Source organism: Phascolarctos cinereus, unplaced genomic scaffold (genome assembly GCF_003287225.1).
Source record: "Phascolarctos cinereus isolate Bilbo 61053 unplaced genomic scaffold, phaCin_HiC Scaffold_5;HRSCAF=322, whole genome shotgun sequence".
Lineage (NCBI taxonomy): Eukaryota > Metazoa > Chordata > Mammalia > Diprotodontia > Phascolarctidae > Phascolarctos > Phascolarctos cinereus.
In genome coordinates this window covers 198,937,644-198,961,896 of record NW_027555958.1, presented here as the reverse complement: position 1 = coordinate 198,961,896, position 24,253 = coordinate 198,937,644, and the positions used below count along the sequence as shown (strand labels likewise).

Sequence of the window (24,253 nt, the reverse complement as noted above, 5' to 3'; positions counted from 1 at the left end):
TTTTTTTTTTAAATCTCTGAATTCCCAACACCAAAGACAGAAGCCTGGCATGTAACAGATGCTTAATAAATATTTCTGAGATTGAATCTAATTGAATGTCCTGAGAGAAAATATTATTTAACCTGGAAGTTAAGAAGTGGTTTGAAGATGTGTATGAAGAGCTTCATAAAAGGAATGTTAATCAGCTGTTCTCCCTCTCTACAGAAGGTGGAAAAAGAGAAAATAGGTTCGTTATAACAAAAAGAGTAATTAAACACTAGAATAGGCAACCAGGGAAGATTATGGAATCGCTGTTCCTAGAGGTTTTCCATTACTTTGTTGTTGTTCTTTGCTTGTTCCTTTGTTTAATTACACTAAAAAAACATAAGTCTTGAACTGGGTTAGAGAATGACCTAGAGTAGATGACCCCGTGGTTGTCCTTTGAAACTCTGAGATCCAATATATTGCCTTCTTCATCACTGTTGCCTTGGTGCCCCCATTCTCCAAGGAAGCCAAACCACTGGGTTCATTTTTTAAAGTGATTGTAATGGATTTGCCTTAACAGGCAAAATGTGGGTATTAGCTGTCAGTAAACTTCCATTAGAACTATTTAATTTCCTGGTCCATTAGAAAGCATGGCCAAAAACTGTTTAATTGACAAAAGATCTCCCAAAAACAGAGGAAAGGCAATTAAGAGCACAGACGTTCACATTTCATTTAGAGCATACAAAACATATTATTTTAAATTATCTAGTACTTGGACAGGGTTCATAAGAAATAATTAGCCTTCTGCTAAATAATTATTTTGGTGTGTATTTTAAAAGTGAATAATTTACAGCTGTATATAATTATTTAAATGATTTTTTCCTGTTTTGTTTAAAAATTATAAATTACCCAAAACCAACTGTTTTTTTAATTTAAACCCATTCAGCCCACGTATGAAAAGGGGGGAAAGTGAGTTCTGAATACTTTTGCTTATAAGTCAAAGGTGTTTGAAACAGATGTGCCTGTAATTAAGTTAAATGGCACTGCAATGGGGAATTGCTTTTCTGGGTAAAACTAGAAATGATTTGCCAATCAGACAATTGAAACTTTTAATTTAAAAAAGTACTTTATTATTATTATTGCTAATGTAACAGGTTGTCATGGCCAAAGTATAACCTGCAGGCCCCACTACTATCTTCCTAAGGTCAGAGGAAAGTGAGGAAAGTGCCTGGTACCTTGGAAATTCTCCCCCTGCGGCAAATTGTAGAAGTACATTGATATGAGTGGCACAGGGCTGGCAGTCATGGAAGACTTAGTTGTGTTCAGCATTATTGGATGGAGCATTCCTTTATCCATTTGAGTATTTTGAGTACTGAGAATTTGCTAATACAACAAAATTTCAACAGAAGTGAAAAAATAATGCCTAGTCTGTAATCTAGTAATAGAAATAAAACTGTACTATGATATATGTGAGCAAAATAAAAAAAAATACTGTTTCTGATACTGGTCTACCTGCTATTCCTCACACATGCTCTCCCATACTACTATGCCTCCTTTAAAGACTCAGCTGAAGAAGCCTTTCCCTCCAGCTGCTAACACCTTGCCTTCCAAGCTTATCCTGTATTTGGTTTGTTCGTGTTTTGACTAAACCTCTATGTGTACTTGTTGTTTCTTCTATTTAAATGCTAACTTTTGTCTTTGTGTCTCCATCAGCATTTAGCATGGTAACTGGAACATAGCAAATGACTAATAAATGTTTATTTTTTTTAATAAATGCTTGCCAAATCAAGTCAATTCAACGAGCATTTATTAAGCACTTATTATGTGCCAGGCACTATTCTGAATGATAAGAATACAAATACAAACAGAAAGATAGTTCCTACTTTGAAGGAGCTTACATTCTAATGGGGCAAGATAACAAATAAAAGGAAGCTGAAAATTAAGGGGAGGGAGAAGAATTGAAGATGGGGGGATGAGCAAGCAAAGTAGAAAGCTTGCTTTGGTGATTGATGGATGTTTAGACATACCATCTATTATATCCATGGGAAATTTTCCTGGAATATGGCTACACCAAGCCTGTTGAGTTATTTTTTTTTATTTTGTTTAATTTTTTTTATTATTTTGGAATGTATGTGGTGTTGGAACTAGAGATGTATTTCACTTTATATACCAGGTGTATTCTTGAAAAGTTTTTTGTAAATTGAATTCTTTAAAAAAATTACATAATATTTAAAGACTATTTAGTTAAATAGTATTTAGACCATTTAAGAAAGTATCTTATCATTTCTTTTGTAAGCTAAACATATATTTTATAAAGTGAATAATCACTCCCTCCCAATTTAGCATTTATGTAAAACTATATCTGGCTCTATTTAATTTGCTTAAAGTGATGTATACCAGTAGGCTTAGAAGATAGTCTTATTAAACAAGCTTAAATGCCTCTAACCTACAAAAGAATAATTATAAAATGAAGGGGTCAAGTCAGATGATCTTGAAGGTGCCTAGAATTCTTATGTGAACAAATGAGATAATTTGTAAGAGTTATTATAATAATCATTTTACCTAAATTAAGCCCATATAGTTCAAAGATATTTCACATTTTTATAATACAAATTAATGGAATTGTTATTTTTTAGAAATCTGCATTGGCAAATTGCATTATGGAATATCTATTCTAAGAAGCAATATGTATGAATGATATTTCAAATTGAATCCTAGTCTATATGTCATCTAGGAATTAAAATCTTCATAAGAAACCCCACGATAGCATTTATAAAAGTATGAATGGTAGTACTTATCTGCTGTTTGAGTTTCCTCAAATTAGGCTCTATCTACCTTATAAAGTCATAACTCCCATAAAATAGCATAACTCCTAATATAGGAAGTTTAACAATCCTTAATTCATAGACTTGAGCAAAATTGTTGCCTGTCCAATGATATTTTATTGTTGATAGGCATTCACTTTATAGTCAAAACTACATTAGTTAAAATCTTATTTTTTGTATTTCTTTGCTGTTTATGCCTTTTTATCCAGACCTATCACATTGCTTAAATTGCTAGATCTTGTTATTAGATTTTAAAAAGCAATGTACAGAAGATAGAAGCAAAGCCAGATAACAGGAGATGATCATAAGAGTATAGCTCTGCCCTCTAAAAATAATGTCAGTAATGCCAAAGCTTGGAATGAACTGGTGAGGCTGGTAAGGGAAGCTAAGGACAAGGAAAAGGGCTTGGTTAGACAGATTGGGAGAAAAGGGAGAATCAAAGAATGAATAGAATCATTGCTTAGGGTAGATGAATGATGACAATTGGGAAAAGAGAAGACAAAGCCTTTTTTTATTTTGTTTCTGGGGGTTTTTTTTCCTGCAGAGGAGAGTGATTGTTGTACTAGAAATGACAGGAGGAAAAAATACGTAACAGGGAGTTGACATCCACAATAAATAAGGAAATAGAAAGAGAGCACTTAGCTGTCCTTGATAAATTCTAGTTGCCTGTCCCAGATGAACTACATATTTTGGTCATAAAAGAACTGACAGATGTGATTGCTGAGCTACTGTCAGTGATATCTAAAAGATCATGGAAAACAGGATACAGCAAAATGTTTACTATTGTTCAGTCATGTCCTACTCTTCATGACCCCATTTGGGGTTTACTTGGCAAAGATACTGGAGTGGCTTGTCATTTCCTTCTCCAGCCCCTTTTACAGATGGGGAATTGAGGCATAAAGGGTTAAGTGACTTGCCCAGGGTCACACAGCTAATGCTGAGACAGGATTTGAACTCAGGAAGAGGAATCTTCCTGATTCCAAGCCCGGTGTTCCATTTATGCACCACCTAGTTGCCTACAGCAAAATTAGAGAAGGAGAAATATTGTCATGATTATCCAAAAAGGGAAGATAACAGCACTTTAAATCATAGGTCACTGATTCCTGAGAAAATTCCAGGAAGGATCATTAAAGAGATGGTTGGTAATTATTTAAAAAGGAAAGAGGTGATTATGATCAGCAGGACTTCCTTAAGACAAAGTCATGCCAAACTAACCTCATTTATGTTTTTTGAAAAGATTACTAAAATGATGAGTGAGGGGAATACTATGGATATACTTTATCTAGATTTTAGCAAACTTTTTGATAAAGTACATTATACTAATCTTGTGAAAACTATGGAGAAATGTGGACTAGACAGTAATACAATCAGATATTGGATGAGTAGCCAGACTCAAAGAGTAATCATTAATAATTCAGTATCAACCTGGCAAGGCATCTACAGTGCAGCATCCCCCCAGTAATCTGTACTTAGCTATGTACTACTTAACATTGTTATCAGTGACTTACTTGTATAAAGGCATATGTTGCATGCTCATCAAATCTGCAAATTTGCAAATGATACCAAGCTAAGACAATAACTAAAACACTGGACGACCCAGTTAAGGTCACAAAGGATCTTGACAGGTTAGAAGGGGTATCAGCATGGGGCTAAGTCTAATAAGATGAAATTCAATAGAGATAAATGTAAAATCTTACACTTGCATATAAAATAGCCAGCTCCACAGATTTAATAAGATGAGGAGCCATGGATGGACTGCAACTGTTCTAAAAAGCTGTTTTAATGGACTGCAAGCTGAATATGAGTCAGAAGTGGCATTTGATAGTCAAAAAAGCTAATGAGATCTTGGGCTGACTAGGAGTAGAAGAGTTTCCAGAAATAGAGAGGGATTAATCTCACTCTATTCTTCCCTTATCAGGCCTCCTCTGGAGTATTATATTAAGTTCTTGATATCTTGGTTTAAGGAGGACATTGAAAATCTAGAGCATATTCAAAGGAGGACGACCAGGTTGATAAAAATCCCTGAGTTTAAGACACATAAGAATTTGCTGAAAGAGCTGAGCATATTTAGTCTAGACAAAAGAAGATTCAGGGGGGAACACGATAGCTGTGTTCAAGTATTTGAAAAGGATGTGAAAGAGGGATAAAATTTGTCCCCAGAAAGCAGAAACAGGAGTAATGGGTAGGAGTTACAGAGAGGCAAATTCAGGTTTCCTAACACTTGGAGCTGTCCAAAAGTGGAATAGCATGCCTAGAGAGGTTATAGAGTTCCCTCTCCTTGGAAATTTTCGAGCGGATGCTGGATAACCATTTGTAGAATATGTTCTAGTGAAGGTTCTTTCATATGAGTGTTGGACTTTACGGCTACTGATGTCCCTTCCAACTCTCAAATTCTAAGATTAAGTGAAATTTATGTATTTAAAGTTTATAAAGTACTTATTTCATTTGTTGCTTACAAAAACTCTTAGATATATACTGCGGATGTTAGCATCCTCATTTTAGAGATGAGGAAACTGACGCTCAAAAAAAGTTAGATAAGTTGCCCATGATTAAAAGGCTTTGAACCCAGGGCTCTCTGGACTACAAGTTCAAAGTTCTTCTCACTACATAATGCTGACTCCATAAAGACTACAAAATGTTTCCTGGAACTGTCTCATAAACTAAGTTGGTTATTTGCTTTTGAAATTAGTCCTGATGTACAAATGGAATCTTCTAAATAGGTTGCAGAATATAGCTCCTTCTTTGAAATTCAGATCCTCATCATCGATTTCACAGACAAAAGTCCCTGAACAAAATGTTAACAACACCTTAAAGCTTTCTACCTCCTTCTTTGAAGAAGGGTGATAACCTTAAAGGAGATTCTTCAGAGATCATCTAGTTATTTTACTGATGAGGAAAACTGAGACCCAGAGATGTTAAGCAACTTGCCCATGGTCACACAGAAATAATGAGCAGAGTCAAGATCCAAGCCCAGCTCTTCTGAATCTAAAACCAGAATTCTTTCTACTGTACCAGCTACCACCCTCATAATTCATAATAGCTACATATTTAAATTTTTACTAAATTTTGGGTTTTTTTCCAGTAATGAGGTTATTTGTTACAGCAGATGCATTTTTGTGGTAAACAATAAAATAATGAACAGTACGAGAAAGAAGATTTTTCCATCTGCCAAACTTATTATTTCTCATATTTAAGATGCCATAAATGAATGTCATTTAAATACATGTAAATGGTTCAGAGGGCAACTAGGTGGCGCAGTGGATAGAATGCCAGGCCTGGAGTTAGGAAGACTCATCTTCTGAGTTCAAATCCAGTTTCAGATACTTACTAGCTGTATGACTCTGGTCAAATAACTTATTTGCCTCAGTTTCCCCATGTGTAAACGTGTAAAATGAACTGGAGGAAAAAATGGTAAACCCCTCCAGTAGTGTTTCCAAGGAAACCTCAAGTGGGGTCACAAAGCGTTGGACATGACTGAAAACAACTGAACAACAAAAACCACCTTTTCTATAACTTACGGTTTTAGAGAGTTTCCTAGAGCACTGAGAGGTTGAGTAACTTGCTCATGGTCACGTGACCCACATGTGCCAGAGGTAGGACTTGAACCCAAGTCTTCTTGACTCTGAGGCCAACTTTCTATCCACTAAGCCACACTGTCTTGGTCAGGCCTTAATATACAACATGATAAACAGTTTCTTTAAAAGACTTTCAGGCTGACCCAATCTATAGGAAGCCCAGGATGAGCAATGTACTTGGAACTTGCCAGTGCTCTCTACTACAGTTGATATATATAGACAAGAAGGATTATAGTTAACATATTAATTTTCTCAATTTATACATTCTTATTTCCAACACTTTCCTTTGGTACATAGAAAAATATAAAAGAGAGATGCCTACGATCCTAGTCAGTGTGAGGAATTTGGTTAGTACATGATAAAAGGTTCCCAGAAGCATTGCATAGTGAATAATAATAATAATTGCTAACATTTATATAACCCTTTAGTATATGCAAAGCACTTTACATGTATTAACTCATTTGATCTTTACAACAACCCCGTGAGTAGGTGCTGTTACTGTCTGCATTTTTACAGATGAGGAATCCAAGGCCCAGAAAGGTGAAGTGATTTGCCCAATATCAAACAACTGTTAAGTGTCTGAAGCAGAATTCGAACTCAGAGTCAGAGGCATTCAGTATAGGTTGCTGAATATTTAGCTTATTCTTTGAAATTCAGCGCCTCATCGTCAATTCCACAGACAAAAGTTCCCAAACAAACTGTTAATAACATCTTTCTACCTCCTTCTCTGAAGAAGGGTGATAACCTCAAAGCTGGAAGAGATTTCAGAGATCGTGTGCTCTATCCAGCCAGCTGCCTGATCTAGAGTCAGGAACACCTAGTTTAAATCCTGCCTCTGACACTTACCAGCCTTATGACCATAAGCAAATCATGGAAACTCCATAAGATTTCTTCTAAGTCACAGTGGTTTGATATCTGCATTGATAAAGGGACAAAAACCAACAGATCCTTCACATATTAGCATATGATAAAGCATAATAGGAAGAATTCGGTTTGGTTTTGTTTTTTTGTTATTTGGTGGGTTGATATCTTTGAGGGGAGGGAGTAAGGAAGAAAGCAAACATTCTACCAAAGAAGATCTAGAACAATTTCAATAATATTGATACTTTGTGTCCTTGTATAACTTATGAAAGTGTCCTTCAGAAAACAAATATGAGTAATTGTTAATGTGTGTGTGTGTGTGTGTGTGTATGTGTACATATGCATGCATATATATTGACCTAGCATAGCATCATATCGTGAAGTTGTGGTAAATATAGCCCAGATTTTCATTCTTAGAATAATTCATCTATATTAATAAAACAAAGAACTCAGGTCCCATATACATTTAAAATATTTCTGTGGAATAGCTAAGAGAAGGAAGGTATTTTTAAAGCTATTTTTAAAATGTGAAACTGATGTGATATGCCTAAATATAGTTCAGCAAGTCAAAGTCAGCCCAAAAATTGTCACCAGAATGTGATACAGACTCAGCTCGGGGGAGAACCATTTATCAAATCTGATAGAAGTAGACAGCTAATCTCTAAATTTGAGGCAAAGAATCCAAACCTACTTTTCCATACAAGACAAGGTCTGGAAGTCTAAAATTTCCAAATAATTACCTGGAAATTGTTCACTGAATTGTATAGAGTCCAGGAATTCTTCACTTTTTTGTGTGTCATAGATCCCTCTGGTAGTCTGGTGAAGCCTATGAACCTCTCTACTCAGAATGGTATCTTGAAGTGTCTAAAATAAAATATGTAGGATTGCAAAGGAAACCAATTATGTAGAAATATAGTTTTTGAATGATTTAAAAAAAAAACAAAGTTTATGGAACCTGGTTAAGAATCCCCTGGTTGTTAAGGAGGCAGAATAAACAGGAGAGATGGGTTTAGGTTGTGTTGATATTTACACTATCTACTTGGGATTCTGATGTATTTCTTTTTTTCTGGACTTTCATTAACAAAGAGAGGATGGCTGTATTCCTGTCCCAGATGAAGCTACCTGCTGCAATGCTCTCTGCCCAAGGTCATGGAAAACCAGGGCCGCCAGGCAAAGATGGATTACCAGGCCTACCAGGAGATCCTGGTCCCCGAGGTAAGCTTTCTCTACCAATTTCTACCTTTCAGGCTTCTTATTCAGCTAATCCTTCTGAAGACAGCAGAAGCCATACAGAGTTTCTTAATAATGAATGTTTTAAGACCATAGCAGTGTTTTACAGACTAGTGATTAACCACTAGCACTCGAGATGTGTGCTACCTACTAAAAATTCTTAATCAATATAGTTGAGCCTTAAATTGACCAATTTTAAATACTGCTAATCTAAATTCAATTATTTATAGCAATAACCATTATTATGTTAACAATATGTAACATATATTTCTATTACCATTGATATCTAGGAATTTCAAAACTCTCATTTTTCATATGAGCAGAATTTACCAAACATATTTAATTATTCCTATTTACTTCATGAAGAAACTGAAGTGACTTTGCCACAAATGATGGTTTGGTCCAAAATATTTTTTCAGGGATAACTATTGACAAAATTCAACTTGTAAACACTCTCAAGTCCACTCTCTTTCCCTAAAACTCTGGTTACTGACCTGCAGAGCAGCCAGTACAGACTCAGGATCTGACCATGTGCAGCTTTAACATGGGAATATTAAATGCAAATAAGGAAATGCTTCTAAAGAAAGAAAGAAATACCCAGTCTTTTATGTATTTCCTCTCTATCCTCCCTTCCCACCACCACATTACTTTTTATCTCCTGGACCCTGTTTGAAATCAAAGGAAACCCTGCATAAAGAAGGGAGATAAGCCTTAACTTACATTTTAATGAAGTACATACCAAATCTGCTCTTCACTCAATAATTTCCCTTTGGTGCTATTTCCCTGCATATCAGAAGTTTTCTTGTTTCTGTACAAAGCATTCCAAACTGTAAAATTCATCTTATTGTTCATCAGAAATTAAAAAGCTGCAACTGTGTAATCAGTCTTCCCAAACTCTCTCCTGGTTTATTTGGTTTTAATTAGTGTTATTACTAGTGTCATCCCACCTGATTTCTTATTAGTTGGCATGGGAGAAGAAAGCATCCAGGAAAGCCATTAAGAACTCCCTGTTCTCCCGTCAATTTCTCACAAATTATAACTAGTAAGAAAGGCACAGAAAAGACAAAACAGATAAGAAAAACTTCCAACAAATGGCCATTCCTGCCATTATTACATCACTCAGAAGTCTATATCATTATGTAGATATTGCTTAATTTGTTCCCTTTTGTTAGTTTGGTTTGCCCTGAAGTCAGAGGGAGTCAGACAGAAGAGTGAGTACACAGCTGAAAGTACATGGAAGTGCTATAAAACTCCATAAAGCCTAAGGACTGTTAACACTGATATGAGCAAATGCATGGTTGGAGCTTGAAAAGTGAAATGATCACCAAAGAAGAGAACAATCAGAAATGAGAGATGAGGGAAAGAGTTCATGGGATTAGAGGTGATCTGTAAAGAGTGACAACTTGTTCCTTCCCTAAACACTTAACATGGCTTCTACAAACCAGTGTTAGATTGTCCAGGCAGAAGGCATTCTAAAGATAGGATGAGCAGTATAGGAGGTTGTGAAAGAATAATTCTATTAAGTAGGTTTTGAAATTGGGAAATGTTAGGTACATTTTTAAGAAAAAATGTTTTTGTTAAATACCTAGCACATAGGATCATATATTTAGTGCTAGAAGAGACCTTAGAGTTGATCTAACCAGAGTTGATCTAGTCCACACTCCTCATTTTTCAGGTGAGGAAACGGAAGTTCAAGAAGGTAAAAGATTTACTTTGAGTCACAGGGTGTGACCTGAATTTGAGCCCCAGTCTGACTCAGTGCATCCCATTAACAGCATCCACTTTGCAAATATTTTTTTCATAGTATAATTAAAGCTGGGTCCATAATAAAATGGCTTAGCAGAGTACCACTGTTATTCCTGTCAGAGGGAGGAGTAAAGGAAGACCTGATGGACAATTTCACTTGAATATTAAGGAATGCCTTACCTAATTTATAAATGACACACTTTCTGCCTTTTTAACAAAGCCTCCATTTGTTAAGATTGACAAGCTGACATGTTACCCTTTTTAATGAAAAGTTAATTTGAAGCTACAAGGGAGGAATAAGTAATTCAACAATCTAAGCATAGTTCCCAAATACTTTATTTCACATACACGAACATAAGTATCATAAAGTAATTTCATTTGTAATTTTAAATGTCTTCTAGCCTCCACTACTGTCTCTTTTTAAGTGTGCTTTGTAAAAGGTTTCAAGGTACACAGCAATTAAAAAAAATATAAACTCTCATAGAATCTAAGGCAACTAAGTAAACTGTTTGTAATATGGAATTTCAAGTGAAAAGTAGGAATACACTTAAAAGAGAATATACCTCTACAAGTATATGCGATGCTAATTAAATTGATTTTAAAAACACAGAGAAATCAGGCACACAATTGAAAAAAAAATGTTTTAATAGTGCTGGTATTGGCTTGTGAAGAGGAATACAGCTCCAGTAATATGTGTATGGCTGTACATAAGTGACTGCATTAGTGCCCTGAATATTTTAGCATTTAACTTGGAGTCAAAGGACTCCAAGACCGGCGATGCTATTTACTACCCAGGTGACCTGGAACAAGTCATTTAATCACTCTAGGCCTCATCTTTAATTTGAGGTTGTTGGATTAGGCAAATTCTAACATCACACCCAGCTCAGGATCTATGGTCTATGATCCTATGAATTCGAATTGTTTGCTCTCCAAAATTTAACAGTGTTCTCTAGAAGAAAAGAAAATGATGTTCAACCTGCTAATGCAGTGGTCAGCCTCCAGGCTGCCGGCTCAATCAGACTGATCCAGAAATTTCATCCTTGGTATTCAAACACAGAACCTCATCAGAAATCTCTAGAAAGGAGGCTGTTTGAACATTGTATATGTGGACTTGTTTGTGAGGAGGAAAATGAAAAATCACTTCAGGGTTCAGTGCTTTGGTTTACCAATATGTACAGCTAATCTTCTTGTTTTCACATATTTCTTTAGGAAGAAAGAAATAGAAAGATGCTAAATAAACAGTAAAACCATTACACATCCTTTGAAGTATGTATTTAGCAGTGAGAAAATCAACTCTGAGAATGTGTGAGATTGAGGTCCAAGTTTAAGAAAGGAGTGTTTAACTCTCACCCATATCTTATGGAATAATGTTATATCTCATATTTCAATTGCTATTCCCATGCTCTCACAATAATCAGTCAACCAATCAAAAACCATCAACATGGTGGATACTTAAAGTGCCTACTATGTTCCAGGCCCTATACTAGATGCTGGGCCTACAAATATAAAAGTAAAATCCTCCCTGCCTTCAAGGAGCTGATATTCTATTGGAGGAAACAAAAAAAAAGTATAGATATAGTACATATCTATAGATATATAAACATTTACATATACATGTATGTATTATATATAATATATATCTTCATACATGCATATAAATGCATATATTATAAAGAGAATATACAAAATAAATTTAATTCCTCAAAATAAGGAGACCTTATTTATACATATATAACATATGCATATATATGTTGTAATCCCTAAATGTTGTCTTCTCAAATAGAATATAAGATTCTTGAGGGGAGGGATCATTTCATTTTACCCTACAAAATTACATTGCCTTTATTACATGTGTATATATACTAAATACAAAATAATAGCAAGGTAATTTTGAAGGGGGATGCACTAGAAATTTAGGAAATCAGAAAAGATAAAGTAGAAGTTGATATTTAACCTGAGGTTTGAAGGAAACTAGGAACTCTAAAAGGTGTAGGTCAATAGGAAATATATAACAGGCCTAGGGACAAGAATAGACAATTATGCTTCCCACTTTCAGTGACCTTATTTGCACTTTTCTTATGCTCCAAAAAGCAAGGATTTTAAGGTTCTACTTTAACTGTCTTTCTGGACAATTTTAGATTATCACCATCTCTGCAGGGTTTCAGTTAGTCCAGCTCTACTAAGTAAATTAAGAGGAAAATTCTAGGTGTTTGGAATCACTTCTTTCTTGCCTAAAGTGCACACCATTTGATCTACGTGGTGCTGCCACCAGGGGAGCAATGATGTTCCTCATTTAGGACAACAGTAGAAAGGCCCAAGAAAATATAATAAGCCAATGTCCAGCAACGTGAAGAAAAAGGGGAGAACTTCCCTAATGGTTCCCCTGATCAGCCACGTGAATTTTAGAAAGGAGAAGTTATTTAAACTTTTCTGACCTCACTTGCCCCTTCAGCCCCCTCAGTATTCTGAAGAATCAGTCTGATGTTGTAGCGAAAAGGCCCTTCCATCTCAGAAGCCTCTAGGTTCCTAAGGTGGTTGATATTGCCCCCCGGGGGGTGCTGGCATGATCTGGAGGGAATTGGTAGCAGCCTTGGGGGCAATTAGGGGGCATTGAATAAAAATAAGGGGGAAGTAGAAGCCTAAGGAAAGAAGAGAAGAGAAAAAATTTTGAAAAACCATTCATACATGTTTCATCTGTTGTGTAACAGAGTTAAAGTCATAGTGATTACATTATTTTACAAATAACACACTAAATGAAAGTTATAACCAATCCGTGGTCAAGTCTGCCAACAGGTCTTAACAAGCAAGTGTTGGCAGGCAAGCATGTTGTCAGGAAGTCCAACATGCATCGGCAGAAATATGTGCATGCAATGACTAGTTTACAATATGATACTATACAGTTACTTGACACAATACTATGTCATCAAAATTTCAATGCAGGAAAAAACCCGACTAATTTACAGTAAAGTATTAAATTTAAGATGTATCGTTCTGTAAAATAGTTTATATTTTTTGAAATGATGCAAATTTCAAAAAAAACCCTGTTAAATGGTTGAAGACAGTAGATATGCAGGGGGGTGCTGAGTAAATTTTTTTAAAGGGGCCACAGGCCAAATAAATTTGGGAACCTCTGCTCTGGAATACAGAGCTGGACATAGGACTCAGAACAAAGATACTTCACGTCCATGAGTTTGCTTCGATCCCTGTCTCTGCCAGGTTGAAAAGTACCAGATTCCTCTTCAATTCCTGTTCTTTTCAGATAGACAGACAGATAGACAGACAGACAGACAAACAGACAGATAGATAGATAGATAGAGATATATAGATAACTTCTGTTATCAGACCTTTCCTGATTCCTCCAAGTATTAATACTCAGTCCCTGCCCTCATATCATTGTGTAGTTATTGTGTATATATCCTGTATTTACTTGTCTAGGAATATAGTATATCCTCCTAGTAGAATATAAACCCCTTGAGGGCAAGAATGATCCCATTTTTTTTAAGGCAATTAGGGTTAAGTGACTTGCCCAAGGTCACACAGCTAGTAAGTGTCAAGTATTTAGTCTAAGGCCAGATTTGAACTCCTGACTTCAGGGCCTGTGCTCTATCTACTGTGCCACCTAGGTGCCCCTAATGATCCCATTTTTTAATTTGTCTCCCAGTGCCTACTATAGTGCCTTTTACACAGTAGGTGTTTGATTAAATTTCTTGTTGAATGATTATGCATTATCACATTAGCCACAAACATGCTACCCCAAAGGGCTCTTCTATTATTCAAAAGAACAATTTATCTGACTAGTGTAGCTATAGACCTCCAAAGTCTAAGTCACTAAACATCCATTTCTCAGTGCCTGAAAATTGTATCAAAGGGAACACAGAAGGGTCTTGATATATGCCTTCAACAGGAGCCATATTAAATGTGTAATAGACAAAGTAATAAATATTTATCTGGTATGCCCAAAGACATGTAAATGAAATCTTTAAATGTAAGTCTAGAGTTCCAACTGAAGCGTTAGTACCAGATTTAATTATATAGCACATCACTTTCATAATAAATCAATACATGATCAGTTCCTCTGGATACCAGAACCACTCCTTTTACTTAATATGTACATGCACAGATGTAGATATACATATATCTATGTGTGTGTATGTATAAATATATACACATACTCAATACAGGCTCCAAATTAATAAGCGAATTCACTAGTTAATGTCAGCTTCATATTTCAATTTCCAAATGTTTTCATTTACTAGTTTGAATTGAGTTATCCTTAGCTCAACAGGGCCATTTCTACCTATTATTCATTTAGTCCAACCACTCACTGAATATATACATACATATACACACTTGTGTATATCTATAGAGAAACAGACAGACATATTTGTGTCTCATCTATTTTTTAAAGATTGTACCATAACAAAACTATTAAAGTAGAGGAGTCAAACAAAACACAAAATTTTAATTTGAATATTCAGGGTGTTGGTACATGCTACTATAGCTCTAGTCCTTTCACTGATAGAAAGTTTGACATTGCTTGGCTATTAGTAGGTATTTTTTTCTCCTCTGATCATCAACACCTTCTCATGTAGTTGATCTCCCAGAAGTGTAATGACAAAGGCCATAGCTGAATTGTCAAATATAACTCATGTAAAGTTTGTTATTTTTTCTGTAATGGGACATTTTTGATTAGGCACTTCTAATTGCCCTTTGATGAAGCTGACTAACTTTTTTTTCCTTATTGTTTGCATCCTACAAAAATAACTTCTGCAAAGGACACTTGAGAGATGTTTTCAGTGTTCATGTATGCGAAACTACGATGTTATACCAATATGCTTTAGACATCACTTTCTATACAATACAAAGTTGTATTCTGTCTTTCTAAAATAAGCATCGCCAATCCCACACATAAATCAGTAGAAGTTCTTTGCTGTGTAGATATATGGCATACGCTTCAATCTGTTTACTAAATATGCCAAGTTTTTCTTGATCATTTCATATTTGTGATTGTGCACACTTCAAAAACAAAACCTGTGGTTATGAAAGTGCTCATGCTGTTTGGAAATTAATGCAGGCATTTCTTTTTTCTTGCCAAGTCAAAGATCAGACAGTATTAGATGTATATGAACCAGGTCACTGACTTGTTGGAATATCTGCAAGCCAGAAGCTCTCAAGGCCTGATGCCTCTTTAAGTATACTGAAAGCCATGGGGAATTTCAAGAATTTTCACATGCTGTTTGCAGGAAGCCATGAAGTCTACAGATTTCATGTACTTACCATCACTCTGTTGTAATGAGACACAGTTATTAAAATGCATGACTAAAGCTAATTTTTTCTGAGTTGATTATTTCCTACTACCATTTTATCTTTTGCTGTGTCAACTGCATGTTTCAGCATGATTATATTGTTACTCTGATGTCAAATGTTCCTTTATTGTTTTGATTAGATGAAAAGGAAGTGGGAAAAAATTACCATTAGTCTTCTAGTTTGTTTACTGCTAAGTGGGTTTAGGAATTAGTACAATTTGGTGTTGAATTTGATGTGGACCTTAGATTAAATTTAAAGGTCTGTAGTGTCTGGGTATCTTTTCTTGGTTGTAAAGCAGTTGCATTCTTTGGAAGCCACTATATTTATATCCTTTGATATTTGTCTATGAGTTCTGATGAAAAGTAATTTGTGGTAGACAAATGGGCCAGCACTGTCCGTTTGGGCTCAGTTGGCTTAAACTGAAGAAATGTTGCCTGATCAATATTTGTTCAACTTATTCAACCACTATTTCCTCTCCTTTTTTTCTAACTCTTACTATAGCTTTCAACTCATAGGGGGAATAAAATCTCAGACCTCATAAGGCACAGAATCTTGTACATTAAATGGAAATATAAATGGTAAATTGAACCAAGCCCTGATTCTCTATCCAATGGTTTACAAGCATGGATAATGTCACATATATACTCACATTCTAGCTGTCATGTTGTTAATACACATAATGACTTCATTGCTGTTCTGAAACTTGAACTATTTCATGGCTATTTTATTTAATTAAAGGAATGACATTTAAGGCAAGACCCATTGAATATGGTAGTTTAGCTTTTACAGCAACAACAGCCTCCAATAGGTATTTATGTCCTTTTCTGTTAAAAGATTACATAGACTTTCAAAATTATTTGAGGAAGAAGGTGAAAGTTTCATTTTAGTTGCTTTGAGCCCCTTTTGATGCTTATTACCTAGAGTTCGACCAAGAGAACATGAATGGTAAATTTTTCAGAAATGTCATTATAGTTGTTATGAAGAGAGAATCGATGATTGTGCCAGTGAATACAATCTCCAGTAAGGAAACACACACCACACACACACACACAAACACTTTTTTTTTTTGCAATTTAGTAGTTTTAAAGAATTGCTTGGAGTCCTGAGAAGTTAAATGACTTCCCCATAGTCAAACAGGTAGTCTGTGTCAGAGGCCAGACTTGAACCCAAGTTTTCTTCACTAGATTATCTTTTATTTAAATGGATGATTCATATCTATGATTTTATGGATTATTGAATTTTAACTTGAGATTGATATGTATGTTTAACCATATGGTTGAGACCAAAGAATACAGCTGCCGTTTGATCTCAAGGTAACATTTAAGAATAAGGAAACATGAAAATGGTTCTTGCATTTTGCTCTGCTGTTATAGAACACTTTTACTGTTTTTGTGTTTATCTTTTTGCATATGTCTTATGTAGGTTACAGAGGACAGAAGGGAGAAAGAGGTGAACCTGGAATTGGGCTCCCAGGGAATCCTGGTCTTCCTGGGCCTTCAGGTAATGGTGGTATTGTCTTCACAAAACCAACAAGCCTCTATTTGTTGCAAATATCCCTTTGTCCCCTTGACATTTCTACTTTACTATGTGTCATATTATTGGGGTGGGGGAGCAGATGAGGATATGCCGCCCCCTGCCTTCAAGCTAATGATTTCCTTTATTTTATTAGCCACTTGTATGCCAGGCACACCCGGTGCTCCAGGGCCTCAGGGTCCCCCTGGACCTAGTGGAAGGTGTAACCCAGATGATTGCTCCCATCCTGTGCCTCATGCCCAGCCACCAGGACGTGAAAATGGAAAGTGAGCAGCTTCCTGAGAATGACCTGACGCCTAGTGATGGCCTCTACCAATTGACAAATCTGTGGAACTTGGTTTGTTTTAATCAAATATACACTGTCCTGGAGCAGCACTTTTAGAGCATTTAAGCCAAATCCTTTGACTCTAGCTTCTGATGTAGACACTTCTATACTTTTCCCAAGTCCATTCCCAATGATTTATTTTAATTTTACTGTGGTTCTAATTGAGATTTTTCAATGAGATAAATAGGCCCAAACATTATCACAAGCATCTCTTCTTCAAAAAGAAGCTATTGTCTTAACAATTCAGTTAGACTGAAGGTTGTACATACTTTTATTATCTCATCAATATGAATTTCATTTAGCCTCTCGCTCTAAGGCATAGAAGAGACAGAAATACAAGTTGTCTTAAAGTTTAAATTGAATGTTCTCGCTGAAGTTTTCTATCAACTTTTACTCCAATTCACTTCATATTGAATGTTTCCATCTACTTTTGATGGCCTAAGGGTGATGCTACCGCCTTCCAATTTATGCAGACAAATCTTTTGATAATTTTCTATGTGACAGTGAGAGAAATTGTGTTGCTCTCCTGCTTCTCATGAGACTCTGAAGATTATGAGGAATTCAAAAACTGACCTTTACAACTAAAGCAGTCTTTTGTTTTTGTTTTTTATCCTGATGATTAGCTCAGTTCAAAGCTGAGCAGCATTAACTCCTGTGATATAGGGAAAGAAAAAAGTCAACACAAATAGCCATATATTTCATCAAAATATGTGTACTTCTTCAGTTGCCTATACTATGACCAACCTGCTAAATAATGTCTTAAATGGTGAAACAGAAAATGGATTCCGTTAAAAACAACGGAGTGAACTAAAGATTCTTTATCACATCCAAAGCTGCAAAAGACTCACAAGCTTTTGGTACCTGGTACCACTTGTTTCCATGGCTTAATGACCTATAGAGGACATGTCAAGAAAAAGCCATCTAAGCAAAGAGCAGTTGGGTCCATTGCTGCCAAAAAGAACCCATGCATCACAAAACTGGCTGGTTTTTTAGGGACATCCTGAAAGATGAATGGGAAATGGTAGCAGGTATGCAACATCAGAGTGATAGTCTATATATCCTGAATGCCTTCCCCAAAATAAAGCAAAAGACGTAGATCAGATGAGAGAAGGCACTCACACATCTCTGTTCCAGCAACCTATATTTAGAGTGTGAAAGATGGGAGTCCTTTAAAACATTTATATCAGCTCCTGGAAAAGGAAGTCCAAGGAGTGGGGGAGAGAGGGCAGGGAAAGGGGACAGGAGAGGAACTAATGACTATGTTGTCTAAAACCAAATGAAAATGGAATTACAATCACCACTGGATTGCTAGTCAACATATGATGTTAAGTAGTATTTATTAACTTTGCATAAAGTTACCATTGGTCATAAGAAGCGAGTTTTTCTTAAATGTTTGATGACTATACTTATATAGCTAGTCAGATGGATTGTAGAGGTTCAAAGTCCATGTCACTTGTAGGGTGGGAGTGTCTCTCCCCTAACACTGTTGCAGAAAATCCTCACTTCCTGACTTTCTCTTCTTTATAAAGAGCTTCCAGTTTTCCTAGAGCAGAATGGAAAATGAGCTTTTGTCCGTTCATGGAAAATAAGGTTAAGATGGCAACTCCATTGTCAAAGACCTACAGAGAGTACAATCAGACTCTAAAATTGAAACAGATTGTGAACGTAGTCATGTCTGTGGAGCATGACTGGAATTGAAAGTGGGAAAGAATTGACTTGGCACAACTGAAATTGGGACATTTCTTGTACGTAGCTGTACTCATGACTTTAGTTTTCATTTTAGTTCGATGAACTGCTGACCAGGTACTGTACACATGTCTAGGAATACCTAGAATATGTTTTGTTGTTATTGTTTGTTTTGTTTTAATTAGTTTGCATTGATTTATGTTGTACCTTTTAAGTGATTCCAAGTTTTCTCGCAATTTTTGTGTTTTTTAAATTATAAATTCCTGTTCAACACCACTCTATTTCTCGTGATGATACCTACAATGGTGCTGTAAACAAACTATATGAATGGAATCTTCATAAGTGTGTTTCCTTAACAGGATGTTATATTCAAAAGAAGTGTACAGAGAGTTGTGACTTGGTGCTAAGTGTATATTTTGAGTTTGGGGCTCATTGAAATACAATTTTCAAAACTTTGTACCTTCCCTGATGAGATTTTATAGTGTTCATTTACTTGAATTTGTCAGGAGGTTGAACATTTTTGTATTTTAAAATATTATTTTTACACACTAATTTCCCATTACTTGTTTGTCTTTTTGCTCCTTCACTAGATTCAGAAATATTTATTGTACTATTTTAATGTTTTGACAGATGGAAATATCTCCTGGTTGTGAGCAATGTCATTTGTGTCATTGTTTTCTTGAATTTATGCTTTCACATGGTTTGTTGACCCAGTTCATTTTCTCCTATCATGAGACATGTTCATTTTAGTTTTTAGAGGATCTGATACCATTATAAGTGACTCTACTCCCATACTCATGTATATTTGCAGGAGTATGGTTTCTTTTTCTATTCTTTGATGATTTTTTACTTGGTAATTTTGATTAAGGTCTTATTGGTTTACTCCTGTTTTGAGGATTTGTATTAATGATTTTTTTCAGATTTTTTGATAAAGAAAAATGATTTTATTTATTGTTATTATTATTATTGCATTATTTGATGCATAAAGCAAAGCAGAATTGTCCCAAGGATACAAACTCCCTGTTTGTACCAGGGAATTGGTAACTGGTTTTCACCTTAGAATAAGTAAGGATGTGGAGTTGAGGTAAGAATTTCCTTCCCTCCTGTTTTATTTGCCCCCAAATACATTTGCTGCTTCTTATCATCTTAGTAAATTTGCAACACAGCAAGGATGTTTGGGTTCAAATAATACAGGACCAAATGAAGTAGTGATTTGGCCATCATCCAATTATTTCAAAACAAGTGAATCAGAAAATTCTCACTTCAGAATGAACTTTTTTTTAAAAGTACCTGGTTTGATTGTGTTCTGGATAATTGCCAAGTCCTTCTTCACTTCATAGAATAATTTATTTCATTCCAAAATGTTTTTTTGCTTTCATAGAGATGTCATTAATGTCTGATCTCCACAGCAGGGAGGAATAATTAGTAAATTCATGAATTATCATCTGTTTATACTTCTGACAAACAGCATAATTGTTTGACTAATAAGGTCTATCTTGATGACAAGGCCATCAATAATTGACACTGTGTATGCTTTTCCCAAGTTTGTTTGAATTTCTCAGTCTTACATTTCAATTTAAGAGCTGAGTGAGCTCAGGCAGTCTTTTCATTTGGGAAGTTTCTGACCATAGCATAATAAGGAATGACAAATTAAGACAGCCTTTCGAAGTTAGGGTGCAAATAGAAGGATAATTCAAGAGTTTATTAAATGGTCTTCTCTACTGGGGACATTTATTCTATAGCTTTAACATAGGTCCACACACAGCCTTAATGGTAAATGTGAAAAAAAAGGAGGAAAAAAAACTCCAAAATATCCTAACTTGGTCACAACTAAAAAGAATGTCAGTTCCCTATATTTCATGACTATGTTTATTTATTTAAAACCCTCCCTAAAGATATACTAGATATAAAATTGTCATTTGAAGTTTTTCTTATAAAACAACTGTATATATGGGCATGTGTTTCAAGCTTCAAGGCTCAGATTTATTTTCTCCTTAGGTTTTCTCAACTGTTGAAAGCCTGTGATATACCTCCTTTTGTCCACACGATGGTGTGCAGAGCTAATGTGTTTAGAAGAATTGAACAGGCTTCTAGAAACTCAAAGCTTGACAAGTTCATTGGCAATGCCCTAAATCAAAGCTTTCTTTGCACTTTCTAATTCTTTAGGCTTCCTTGACCTCTAAAAAAGGAGATGCTGGCAGGAAGAACTGAACTAGCAATTTTCTTTTACTAATTTTGTAAGCTTCTCTTGTCACTGAACACTGGATCTGCCATAAACTTTTTTGTTTAGTTTTTCTCCTTCAGGAAAAATATTCCTGGACATCTTGCAGATTTTTAATTTAGTTGATTTGCTTCCAGTTCCTATAGTGTAAGAATTCACATCAAGGCACTTTAAAATCTTTAGAGTATCCAAAAGCCTCTAGAGTATCCAAGACACCCCTTGTTGACAGACAAATGACAAGAAGCACATCTGTGTATCAGAACAAGTCCAGTGTTCATAAAATCAGGTCATTACTTAAATCTCTATAGTTTTTGAAAATGTTTAAACTTTTATGTTAAGATTTTTGTATTTCTATTTTTTCTAGAAACAGAGCACAACTATTTGTAGTTGTTTACCTCAGTTACCCTCATAACTTATCCTTCTGACATTAGTGATAAGCAGCCATTGAGAACTTGGAGGTCGGGAGGTGAAGACTCCTGAAGAAGTCACAGCAGCTGTGTTCATCTCGTTTGTTCCATAAATTGCTTTTCACGTGTGTCTGAGCCCATTTTTGAGAGGAGATGTATCTTCTTTTTTTTCCTTAGTGTTCTCTTTTCTGTGACTTCAGAGAGGAATTTTATTGTTCTTTTCACTTCACCATGATGTTTCCCTGATTTCTAAGTAGGAGGAAGAGAAGGTGCTGATAGGGAGAATGAAATTAGCAACTTTTTCATCAATCTGTTAATGTTCTCTAGCTTATTGAACCTTGTCCCTTCGTATGCTGGCTGCTGAGTGTGACATTGTACATTTTTTTTTATTTCTCAGGAGGGTCTTGGGAAACAAGATAGATGGAGCATTTGTTTTGATGATGTAACATAAAGGATAACACATTCTAAATAAATAATATAAACTGTACTATTTAAAAACCTTTCTGCCAGAAGCAACTTGGTTGGCTTAGTTAATTGTCAGAACTGATTCAGTCAGAGAAAAACTCAGTTCAACAAGTTAAACAGTGTTTGCAATGATAGGAAGAAGGGCAGGAAACTGGCAGGCTGGGAGTTGGACAGAATTTGTGATGGTGGCTACATAGACACCAGCATCAAGTCATCTCACCTCTAAAATAAGGCTTAAGGACCAAATCTATGGCATAACCTAAGATTTTGGGGGCCTAAACAGAAAATTTTTTCAGGTTGACTTCTCTTTGTGATTTACAGTACAGTTAATGAGTCCCCAGTTATCTCAACTAATTTGCCCAACATGAATCATGATCAAATGGGATTTTTTTAATGTCATGAATGAATATAAGTAAGAATTTGGGACTTGATCATAATAAGCTCATAAGTATAAAGAATACAAGTTATTTTACTGTCTTACTGAATTTTTAAGTGTATTTTAGGATTGAACATTTTTTTCAATGATTGTAATTGTATTTAAATTCAGATTACATATTGTGGCATATTTTATCATTGTATTTATTTTTAAATAATGTTTAAGCATTGAACTCTCCTGGTTATGTTTATTTCTTGTATTTCATGTTCAAAATGAGTAAGGTTCAATTCATGTAAAGGAGAATGGCATTAGAAGATTTATGGAGTATTCTTGATGGATATAATACTTTGAGTACTTAATTCTAACATTCTTTTATATGGAAGTAATTCCTGAAGTCAGTGGCCATGTTACTTGCTTTTGCAATAAGGACTTGGTCCTAGTTATAAGGATAAGGACTATACCCATGATTTCATTTTATAGGGAACTCCCAGATGGAGAAGCCCTTGCTCTTTACTAGCACAAATGAGTTAACATGTGTCAGACAGTTTAAGAATCTTAAAGCTCTATATAAATGCTAGCTGTTAGTAGTAGTAGTAGTAGTAATTATTATCACTTATAGTCTTAAAAAGCTACCTCGAGCACTGAGAGGTTAAAGGACTTGCCTAGAGGCCCACAGCTATTATATATCAGAGGCCAGATTTGAATTTGGGTCTGCCCTACTTTAAGGCCAAACTCTTTCCATTATACCTCACTGCCTCTTTGCCCTAAATGGGGGACTAACTTTAAGGAGGAGGAGGATGCTAACAATGAAGCTATTTCTTATCTATTGTCACTGACTGAAGTACAGAGTTTTTCTCCATTCTTGCTAAAATTTTATATCAGTAATTCTTGAAATATGTTCCAGGATCTACTGAAGGTCCATGAGGAAGTCCATGCTATGGTTTCTTGTCAAATTAATGTTTAAAACTCAACGGTAGCTATAGTTTTGTTTTGGTTAAAAGTTCAGTGTCACTTATGAGCATTAATAAAAGATCCCACCTCACTGGGCAAAGCACCAAAAATAGTTCCCAGTTTTTCATTGAGTCCAGTGAGGTTTGTGTTTTGTAATGGTCATCAGGCATGGGTGAGTAAGGAATCTTTGAAGTAGTCTGTTAACCAAAAAGCTATTTGAGAATACCTGGTGCAGAGGGACTTAAACAAACTGAGAAAAATCCCAAATTAACTCTTGGCACACACACAAATATTCCATATGGTTTCCCACCCAATTCAGGGCATGTTTCAGTATACCCTAATTCCATGTCATAGTTGTCTTATTATTATTTAAGACATGTAAACAAGTAAAAACCAAAGTGTTAGCATGTGAAAAGGCATAATAAGTACTGGGAGGCAGGAAACTTGATGGAATCTAGTCCTATCCCACTAACCATCCTGTGTGACCTTGGGTAAGTCATTTAATCTTGGCCATAGTTTTCTTGTCTAGAAAGATGTACCGGTGTCTGAAGACCCTCTCAGCTCTCTAATTTTGCATGGGAGAGAAGGGGGAGAGAGAGAGAGAGGAGAGAGAGAGAAGAGAGAGAGAGAGAGAGAGAGAGAGAGAGAGAGAGAGAGAAAGTTCTTTTCAACTTTCCGGAACAAAATGAGTTTAAATAACCTCACAGAAGAAATTAAATATGTACACCATCATTCTTTATTATCATCTGACTACTGAGAGGCAAGAATTAGGAATAAGAAC

The 24,253-nt window shown here is 35.5% G+C and overlaps 1 protein-coding gene across 1 annotated transcript in view; it reads left to right on the top strand.

Moving 5' to 3' along the window:
* COL19A1 (collagen type XIX alpha 1 chain) overlaps positions 1–24,057 on the top strand; it is a 397,465-nt gene extending 373,408 nt beyond the window's left edge. Inside the window, exons 51-53 of the mRNA XM_021000213.2 lie at positions 8,312–8,440; positions 16,931–17,008; positions 17,178–24,057. Coding sequence (XP_020855872.1) covers positions 8,312–8,440; positions 16,931–17,008; positions 17,178–17,311 — 341 coding nt within the window. The 3' untranslated portion in view covers positions 17,312–24,057. The remainder of the gene's footprint in view (positions 1–8,311; positions 8,441–16,930; positions 17,009–17,177) is intronic.
* The last annotated feature ends 196 nt before the right edge of the window (positions 24,058–24,253 follow it).